Here is a 10,299-nt window from a genome sequence, read left to right as displayed (position 1 = left end):
ATCAAACAAATAAACCAAATGAACCACGGGGCAGAACATGTGATACGTCTGCAAACACCACCTCATACTATGCCCGAAACATTTAATCTCACTGGGAATAATGAAAGGAGAAGCTGGACGAGATGCTGGATCCTGTCCCTGACTCTGTGTGCCAGAACTGCATCACAGTTCATTTCACAGCAGCTCTCTACTCCGCTGTGCTCAGCCAAGCCTCTCAGCAGGTGTCTCTCTCTGCAGAAGAGTTCTGCCATGACACACACTTACTGCTGCAACTCGGTGCTCAAACTCAGAAGGGCAAACAGTCACTTCCACACCCGAACTAAAGACCTCAGTATTTAATGGACTTGGACAAATTTCCCTGAGATCTTTCCACCAAATTCCATTGATATCGCACATCTTGTGATCACTAACAAAGCTTTTACACAAAAACACTACCCAGTACTTTCATTTTTTGTTTGAATTATAAATTGATGTCTTACACTACTGTCAGCACAGGCCAGTCATTATACAGCAATCTGCCTGAAAGCCACTGATGCATCATTTGTATTTTGATGACATTAAGCTGTAGGTAACATAATTCTTACGTATATATCCAGTTATTTATGAATATGCCGTTACGCATCGAGCTTGAAATAGGATTTGTAATCTTTTTGGACACTTACTTCAGGGAAGCTTCTTGAGCTTGTTGAAAAATGATTTTAAAAAAAAAACAGCAGAGATTAACAGACAGAGCAACTTTATTTACTCTAGTGTTCTCGTAACGATTGAGGAACCTGACTGTTTCTTTTTGTACATTTACCAGATTGTATGTATTTCACACCGGCTGCAGTTACTTCTTAAAATATGAAGGTGTCTCAGTATAACTACTTTGAAGATAAAGCTGAGCACTGTCACCAAAAAGCAATCACCAAAGGCACAGCTGGACTTCTGCTGCTTTTTAACTTCATCTTTTGACGGAGGCACTGAAATACCAGGGAAATGTTTCAACTTGCCTCAGAAAATAAAATGATCTGATATCTTAGCACATGTTCACAGTTTCAGTGTGATTATCTGAAAATCATAAACGAATGACAGCTGAGACATGTTGAGCACCATATGAATGAATGAATGAATGACATTTATTTATAGAGCGCTTTTCACAGACATAACATCACAAAGTGCTTAACAGAGCAGAACATTTAAAAGCATAAAAAAACACAATGTGACCCTAGGGTCAATAAATGACATACACAGAGAAAAAAAATAAAAAATAAAAAATAAAAATAAAATAAAAAATAATAAAAAATAAAATAAAAATGTAAAACATATTTTAAGAGCAGGTCTACTCAAACGCCAGCCTAAAAAGGTGGGTTTTGAGCTGGTTCTTAAAAGTATTCACAGTATCTGCGATGGTTATCAAAATGGTTCATATAAATTGTGTTGCTGTTATTTTCTACAATATTTTAGCATAAAGAGTCAAGGTTTTTGTCAACCACACTGCTGATTGCCGTGCTACTACAGTCGGGCGGATGTGTGATTTTGTGATGACAAAGTGCGAGACAAAGGTGACGTTGACGCTGCGACAACACCACCATCGCTTCCTCCTCTCACTCGTCACTCTGAATGTGTGAATAACACGATTACATTTTCTGCTGATGAATGGAGAGAAAATGCAATTAAAGAAAGCAGGAAGCCATTTAGTGTGATATAAAACGACATCCCATTTATCATATAGAATTCAGCAGAGATGACAGATCAATCACAAAACTGGTGGTTTTAACATGTGTGTTCTGTCACCAGTCATCAAGGTTGCTTCTTAAACACAACAACTGTGTGGTAAGTAGGACACTCGATCACAAGAAAACACCACCACAAATCTAAACATACATTTATTTTTCTTCCTCAGTCAAAAGATGCAGGATGTTACAAGAACCCTTCCTCGTTTTTATGCCTGTATTATCCGTATACTACATCTGTCCTACTATTGCTTGTGGATATGGTTACCAAGGTAACGTCTCTAGTGGCCTGCAATTTGAGAGTGTGGTGCCCGGTAATGTTGGCTCCATGTAACCATAGCAGATCTCTCTGGTCCCAGCACACACTGTACGAGGGAGCTTAATGGGCTAACGCTCATCAGCGCCGCAAACACTGAGACAGTTAATCAGGGTTCATGGACGATCAATATTGTGACAGGGGTCCCGGGGAGACGCTCTCAATTGAATTATGTTCACCTTGTCCTGCTCTTTTTGTCCGTTTAATTTTTACTCTTATAATGTGATGTAACCCATGAAGTATCCCAGCACTTTAAATAGAATGCCCACTGTGCACAAGCCCAACTAGGCAAGAAGAGCAAAGGAACGTTATGCATTATACATAGTGCAAAGAGTGCATTACATTTATATCCCCATGTGCTCTCCTGAAGAGATGACTGAACAAGAAAGCTTGTGCACGAACACATATGCTGGGTTGGGAATATAAGCAGTTGGCGTTTCAAAAGAAAGTCGATGGTATTTCACAGCAATTTCACATATTTAAAATGCACGAACTGGACATTAATTCTAATCTGAAATATTTAAAGGTACAGGAATATTAGCACGCTGCAATATGCTACGTGATAAAATTCCAGGGGAATAAGATCAGCTGGTGTGTGACTTGTGTTTTGCCGATGAATCGTATCATGCTCTTCTACTTCTATCCAAAAAGGCTCCTTTAGAAAAACTGTTTAGAGGTCAAAAGTGCAATTAAAGCAGCAAAGACCAATGTATTGCAAAGTCCACTGTTTGTATACATTGATGAGAAAGCTCATTAAACAAATAATAAGTATGACTGTCAGAGGACGCATGAATTCAGCAAATTCTGCCCTTAAAAAGAGCATGGAAATTTGCATTGCCCTTTTGAAACATAACATGGACTCTTTATTAACTATAGCGCAAACTAAACGCTGTGACGTCAGCTGAAGAAAACACAAGAAGCAAAGCAGCAGATCAAGATATCATTCTCATGAGGCATGGCTGTCACTTTAATTGAGACGTTGACTGTTGCATATTTGAGTCTGTGCTGCACTCGGCTGCATTAGCCAATCATAAATGCCGTGCCCTGCCATTGGCTGAGCCACGGAGAGAGCCGTGCACTGTGCTGTGAGGGGCGGGGAGGGGAGCTCTCCATCTCCTCTGCGCTCTCCCATTCAACCTCCGTAGTCAGCAGAACGAGTGGCTGAGCGGAGCTACACAGCATCCACGGCTACAGCATCCTGCAGATGACTCTGCTCCCTGAAGGAGAGAGAGCGAGAGAGAGAGGGGCAAAGAGAGACATGGGTAGATCCACAGAAGAGGCGAGTCTGAAAGAAGAAGAGACGCACAGATGGAGTAAGAGTGAATGAAAGGAATTGAGTGAACACACCGCTGCCTGCCTGAGGACCACTGCAGCTGTACTAAATCTGGGGCTGTCAGGCCAGCCCTCAGCAAAGCAGTGAGTGAGAGAGGCGAGGGAGCAGAGGAGAAAAAGAAGTGATTTAAAGAGCTGATCTCATCACTCTGGACAAGCAGGGATGGGAAGCCCAAGAACCTCTCAGTCAGCAGATCAAACTTCACAAAGGAAAAGTGCCTTCGGATCACCAGTCTGAGTCTCTTCAGAGGAGTGAAAGAAAAGGAGCGGTAAAGAGAGTTGCCCTGTTAGTTACAGAAAGGTGAAACCTCGTACAGGAGCTGTGATTACTACACTACTGAGTACTGCTCAACTCTCTGCTGTCCCCCTTCGGACCTCCCTCGCACCTGCCCTGGTGCTGGTGAATGTCTTCTCTGCGTGCGATCCCACTGCTCGGCAGTTAAACACACTCATGGTCGATGCCAAGGGAAGGAACATGAAATGTCTGACTTTCTTCTTAATGCTTCCTGAGTCGGTGAAAAGCAAGTTAAGTAAGAGCTCCAAGAAAGGGAACGCCAGTGGCAGCTCCAAGCTGCCCCCTGTCTGTTATGAGATCATCACTCTGAGGAGCAAGAAGAAGAAGAAGATGGCAGCGGATATTTTTCCCACCAAAAAGTCGGCATCCACCACCACAGTGCAACAGTACCAGCAGCAGAACCTCAACAACAACAACACCATACAGAACTGTAACTGGCAAGGACTCTACTCCACCATAAGAGAAAGGTAAGTACAACCAGCAAGCCTCTTTCTGTCTCAGAAAGCAGTACAGTGTCCACCAACAGTACATTCAGGGCAGAGAAATCTCAAATTTGAACTTAACATTTGTCATGAAGTACAACATATAAAATGTTCCACTGGATTTAAATTGATAGTTTTCTGAACAGAACCGCCATTACATGTATAAATATGTATTCTAAAATTGTAAATCTTGTATCCCACATGTGTCAAACTCAAGGCCCGCGGGCAGAATCCGGCCCGCCACCTCATTTTATGTGGCCCGCGAATCCGCCAGCAAAAGAAAAAAGTATTTTTTTTTTTTTTTTTTTTTGAAAAATAATTTAAAGTTAGACTTGAAAATAAAAGTATCCCCATGGTCGAAATTATGAGATAGAAAGTTGAAATCATGAGATAGCATGTTGTCTGTGTACCGACATTAAAACTATCACAACGATTGAAAAAGATCGACAAATAATCCCAAAATGTCCACGAAGAGAAAAATGTATGCAAAGGGAAGAAAATGTAATGAAAGATGGGAAAGCGAACACATGTTTGTGCTTCAAGGAGAAAACGGGTCTGTCTTCTGTGTTATGAGGCGTGTCGGTGATGAAGGAATACAATTCACGTTGGCATTTTGACACCAAACATTTGGCCTCCAAGAAAAACATCAGAGAGTTATTTAACAATATGTTAGGGAGAAGTTAGTTATACAGTCTTACAGTTACAACCGGCCCTTTGAGGGCGACCGTGATGCTGATGTGGCCCAGAGTGGAAATGAGTTTGACACCCCTGTTGTATACTTTATACTACATACTGTGTGTGTGTGTGTGTGTGTGTGTGTGTGTGTGTGTGTGTGTGTGTGTGTGTGTGTGTGTGTGTGTGTGTGTGTGTGTGTGTTCCCCCTGCCCTGCCCCGACTCTGCTGGGGGGGGTTATCTCTGTTTACACCCTCTCCTGCTCCTGCAGACTTTGCCGCTTTGACATAACAGAAGGCGGACAGGCACCGGGTGCGTTTGATATGCACAACAGGCAGAAGCTGCTCTGTACTAAAAGCTAAATATTTACCTTGGCCTATCAGTAAAAGAGTCCAGCTGTCCAGAGCAGAATGTGTGCTCTCCGACCTGGCTTTGTTGTCTCTCCAGAGTTCATGGGGCTGTTTACCCACCCCTGTGACATGTTCCACTATTCAATAATATATGAACGCAGCTTTATTGTTGCTCCCATTCTTTCCCAGCGGGGATTTTCCATTCGGTTCATTGTCTTGTTTGCCTGTTTTTATTTAGATATAAAGAGAAGATATAAAGTATGTTGTAGTGTTGTAATGTGAGGTTTTGGAATCAATGAAATGTCTTTAGTCTTGCCTGAAGCATTTGGAATGCTTCATACAATCATACAACTCTTGTTTTAAGGGTAGCAAAAAAGAAAATATACCTGTAATGTTATATTTCTGCCTGAACTTCTGCCAAAGACTAATGGATATATGTTATATTACTCACATAAAATACATCTAAATGAGTTCATGTGCATTCATTTCACTCTCAGAGTTATGCTTTTTCTCCTCTTATCTTCTCTTCTAAAACAAATGTACAGGGTAAAATATGTACAGTTAACGTTCTCTTGTTTCTCATTGCTTCTTTCCGCTTTTTAGAAATTCCGTAATGTTCAACAATGAGCTGATGGCAGATGTTCACTTTGTGGTGGGTCAGCCTGGAAGGACCCAGCGGCTGCCAGGACACAGAGTAAGAATTTCATCAACCAGTAAAGTCCCGGTAGCAGGAGGAAATGAGCTAACAAGCAATCAGCGCAGTGTTGTTCATATCACATCAGCATAGCAATTATCTTCCTCGCTGGCAGCAGCAATGGAAGTTACATCCTTTGTGCTCCGCGCTCACTTCCGCACCATGTGTCTTTTCTAGACAGTCCTCAATTATTTATGTAAATGAGGCAGACGGAGTCGAGGCAAGGACTGAGCGAAAGAGGAAGGGATATCCTCTTCAGCAGTCATCTCACAGACAACGGATTGCCCTTTTTCTCCGCTTTAGCTCAGCTTTTCAGACACAGCTCTGCAATTACTCAACTTTTCATCAAGCACACCCAACTGCACACAGTTACAATGATAAAGCACAGAGTACTTCGCAATCAACTCTGCATCTCACTTCTGGGAAACACATTTGTACTCATTTACTTGATTAGCATTTGAATTCTGAATTGGAAGTACAATGAGTATACTATAAAATGGCCATTTTCATATTGAGGCCCATATTCATCCAGTTTATGCCAGTTGTAACATGCTTCTTTGTTTAGTCCACCGTCCACCCTCTGACCTCATTGCTTTTTCCAAGGTGTTCACATACAGTAAATGATTACGGTTAGTTGCCTCGACCATGTGCCGCATCTAAAACCCCATCATTATGTCTACTCTGTTTGAATATGATTTTAACATTCATATTAAATCTGGGAAGTCATTTCGCAGCCATGAATTTGGCTCAGCCATCCATTCCACATCCACCCTGTCAGATGAGCCCTGCATGGGTCATCTTTGTTGTTCTTTATATGAGACACACATGTATCATCTATGATTGGAAGCTGCCGTCCACTTCCTCGGTGCCTTTATAGAAAGACGTTATGGAAGGACATTGAGGATGACTTAACTGCACTTTATGCTGAGACATTATAACAAAGGGGTATAATGACGTTCGCCGCAGCAATCTTTATTGTCTCCATTTGGCAGGAACTCAGATATGCATTATAATTTCATTTACAAAGTTATATCCCGACAAGATGGAGGATACCAGCTGAAAGCAGGAATTTATGTGAACATCTGTAAAATACAATGGGTCAAGAGGTGGCACAAATCTTATTCTAATACGCAGTATTTATATACTCGTCCTTCAATGAATTTCAGTGTGTAACAATAACAACAGCATTGTTTTCGAAAACCCTAATTTGCAAGGCTTATTTTAGATCGGGTTCACTGCAATTTGAAGTGAAAGTCTGTGTCTTTTTTGAGAAATTTATACCACCCACATACACACCTACACACGCTTGTGCAGCACACACAGCGCAGACATGCACACACTAAAACATGAATGTACTTGAGTATAATAACAATTCATAGTCTTGTATGCAGTCGTTTTCACTGGAATTATTAGTGGCATTGCGTTACATCTGATTTCATCATAAATTCAGACAAGGCATTCATTTCGATTAATTGAACTTTTGCTGCACTCGGTTCAGTTGTGTTATTCAGATTTCCTGTTTTTTCAGAGGGAAATCTTGTTCATTAGAAATCTGTCTCCTTGTCCTCGGGGGAAAGCGTAACTGGCTGAGCTCTGCTCATTATGTGAGAAACTCAACAGGTTCAGTCTCTCCGCTGATTAGAATGAGGCATTGTTCAATATCCATGAAGAGATTTGTGTTTTTATGTACAGAGTAACATGTGAACTAATTGGATTTCGTACAATTCACATTTCTCCTCTCACTGAATGTTACTACAGGTCATGTGGTTTCCAGTGAAATCACAGACGAACTCCGGCATGTTGTCATCTCTCTTTTCTCTCCATCATTTTGTTTTCTCTTCTTCTTCCAACAGTATGTTTTGGCTGTGGGCAGCTCAGTGTTCCACGCCATGTTTTATGGTGAACTGGCTGAGAACAATGATGAAATCCATATTCCAGATGTGGAACCAGCAGCATTTCTGGCAATGCTGAAGTGAGTACTTCCTTCAACTAGCCGCATTCTTGTTTGTGTCCTACAATGTCCTTCTTTCACAAATAGTGTCATCGTAATGTATAACTGCTATTTCAATTTGATGTTGGAGGAAAACATCTTGGACAAACCTGTTTAGCTGCCAGACAAATCAAATGAAGTGCTTCTTCCTCTAGCTGAGTTATATATCCGTCTATTTTCATTTTGATTCATTTTATGCCAGGGGTCTCAAACTCATTTTCACTCCGGGCCACATCAGCATCATGGTCGCCCACAAAGGGCCGGTTGTAAATGTCACTACTCGTAACATATTGTTAAATAACTCTGCATTCACAGTTTAAAGTAGTCTTCAATGTACTCACAATACATTTCCATGTTAAATGTACAGTAACCAGCCAAAGAGCTGCTTCTATCACTGTTTAAGTATCTCATAATTTTGACTTTCAATCTCATCATTTTGACTTTCAATCTCATCATTTTGACTTTCTATCATAGTTATGACTTTCTATCATAGTTATGACTTTCTATCTCATAACTTCGCCTTTCTATCTCATAATTTCGACTTTGGGGATATTTTTATTATGAAGTCTAACATTTAAAAAAAAAAGAAGAAAAAAAAAGATTTTCACTTTTTTTTTTTTTTTGCTGGCGGATTCGCGGGCCACATAAAATGACGTAGCGGGCCGGGAGTTTGAGACCCCTGTTTTATGCTATTACTGTTCCTCACAATGTATCACTTCCTCCATCGTCCTTGCTGTTCCTCCATCACATTTATTTGAGTTTTGTTTGCTGTGTCCTTGCATGTGAGGTAGGTGATGATGAGGATGTCGGAGGAATACTATTTCGTTGGCCCGTTTGATTCATTTCCGCAATGATTTCACTGTGTTTTGAATCTTATGTCATTGTCTTCCAATATGGATATGAACGGATTCAGCAAAGCTGCATACGATACTGTAATATCAGTCCGCTTTCACCATACATTCAACAAAACACTTCAAATGGTCACACTATGTGATATGTATGTGGTGTTTGATCTGATGTCTATGAAGCTGAGAAAGTCACATCTTTATGTCAACAGGTACATTTACTGTGACGAGATCGACCCGAGTGCTGACACAGTGTTGGCCACTCTTTATGCTGCCAAGAAGTACATTGTCCCTCATCTGGCACGTGCATGCGTCAACTTCCTGGAAACCAGCCTGAGTGCCAAGAATGCCTGTGTGTTACTCTCGCAGAGCTGCCTGTTCGAGGAGCCAGACCTGACACAGCGCTGCTGGGAGGTGATTGATGCCCAGGCAGAGCAGGCGTTACGCTCGGAGGGCTTCTGCGACATCGACACCCAGACCCTGGAGAGTATCCTACAGCGAGAGACACTCAACGCTAAAGAGATAGTGGTGTTTGAGGCGGCGCTCAACTGGGCCGAGGCTGAGTGCCAGAGACAGGACCTCGCCTCGTCGACTGACAACAGGCGTCAGGTTTTGGGCAAGGCCATGTACCTGATACGTATCCCGACGATGGCTCTTGATGATTTTGCCAATGGAGCAGCCCAGTCGGGCGTGTTGACGCTTAACGAGACCAATGACATCTTCCTGTGGTACACAGCAGCCAAGAAGCCCGAGATGCAGTTTGTCAGCATGCCTAGGAAGGGCCTTACACCCCAGCGCTGCCACAGATTCCAGTCCTGTGCCTACCGAAGCAATCAGTGGCGCTATCGGGGCCGCTGTGACAGCATACAGTTTGCAGTGGATAAAAGAGTTTTCATCGCTGGGTTTGGACTGTATGGATCTAGCTGTGGCTCAGCAGAGTACAGTGCCAAGATTGAGTTGAAACGTCAAGGAGTACTGCTGGGACAAAACCTCAGCAAATACTTCTCTGATGGTTCCAGCAACACCTTCCCAGTGTGGTTTGAGTATCCCGTCCAGATCGAGGCCGACACCTTCTACACTGCCAGTGTGGTTCTGGATGGGAACGAGCTCAGCTACTTTGGACAGGAAGGGGTGACAGAGGTGCAGTGTGGGAAAGTGACATTTCAGTTCCAGTGCTCCTCTGACAGCACTAATGGCACTGGGGTGCAGGGGGGACAGATTCCTGAGCTCATCTTCTACGCTTGACAACCCCCGTGCCCACATTTCACCGACTTTCAGTGCACTCATGGAGAATAGAAAATGATCACTTTGTGCATAGTGTCACTTTCTGGTATTTATTTTTGTCACAATTGTGCAAAAAAACATATACTTTCGGACCTGCGATAGGGTCTTGTGTGGTTTTGATTTCAGTAAATGGTCCAGTTGAGTAGGACCAGATAAATGTCTCGAGATGTTGGGTCGTCCAAATACGTGGATGAACAAAAGTCTTAAAAGATAAAAAAATATCTTGCACTAGATGTGCAGGTATGTATGCGTATATGTAAATTCTGAAATGTATATGATGCCACAATTGTGGCCAACGCAGGTCACAAAGATATCTTATATGA

At 42.2% G+C, this 10,299-nt stretch overlaps 1 protein-coding gene across 1 annotated transcript; it reads left to right on the top strand.

The window, feature by feature from the left end:
• Positions 1-3,814: 3,814 nt before the first annotated feature.
• On the top strand, positions 3,815-9,937 carry btbd3b (BTB (POZ) domain containing 3b; the record flags this gene model as incomplete). The annotated part of the gene is made up of 4 exons (XM_079279819.1): positions 3,815-4,125; positions 5,767-5,857; positions 7,711-7,829; positions 8,905-9,937. The coding sequence occupies 4 exons, from the start codon at positions 3,815-3,817 to the stop codon at positions 9,935-9,937; spliced, it is 1,554 nt and encodes a 517-aa protein (XP_079135945.1).
• Positions 9,938-10,299: the final 362 nt, after the last annotated feature.

Source organism: Melanostigma gelatinosum (genome assembly GCF_949748355.1).
Source record: "Melanostigma gelatinosum genome assembly, chromosome: 12".
Taxonomy (NCBI): Eukaryota; Metazoa; Chordata; class Actinopteri; order Perciformes; family Zoarcidae; genus Melanostigma; species Melanostigma gelatinosum.
The sequence above is the reverse complement of the archived record's forward strand: the minus strand, read 5'-3'. Positions and strand labels throughout refer to the sequence as shown.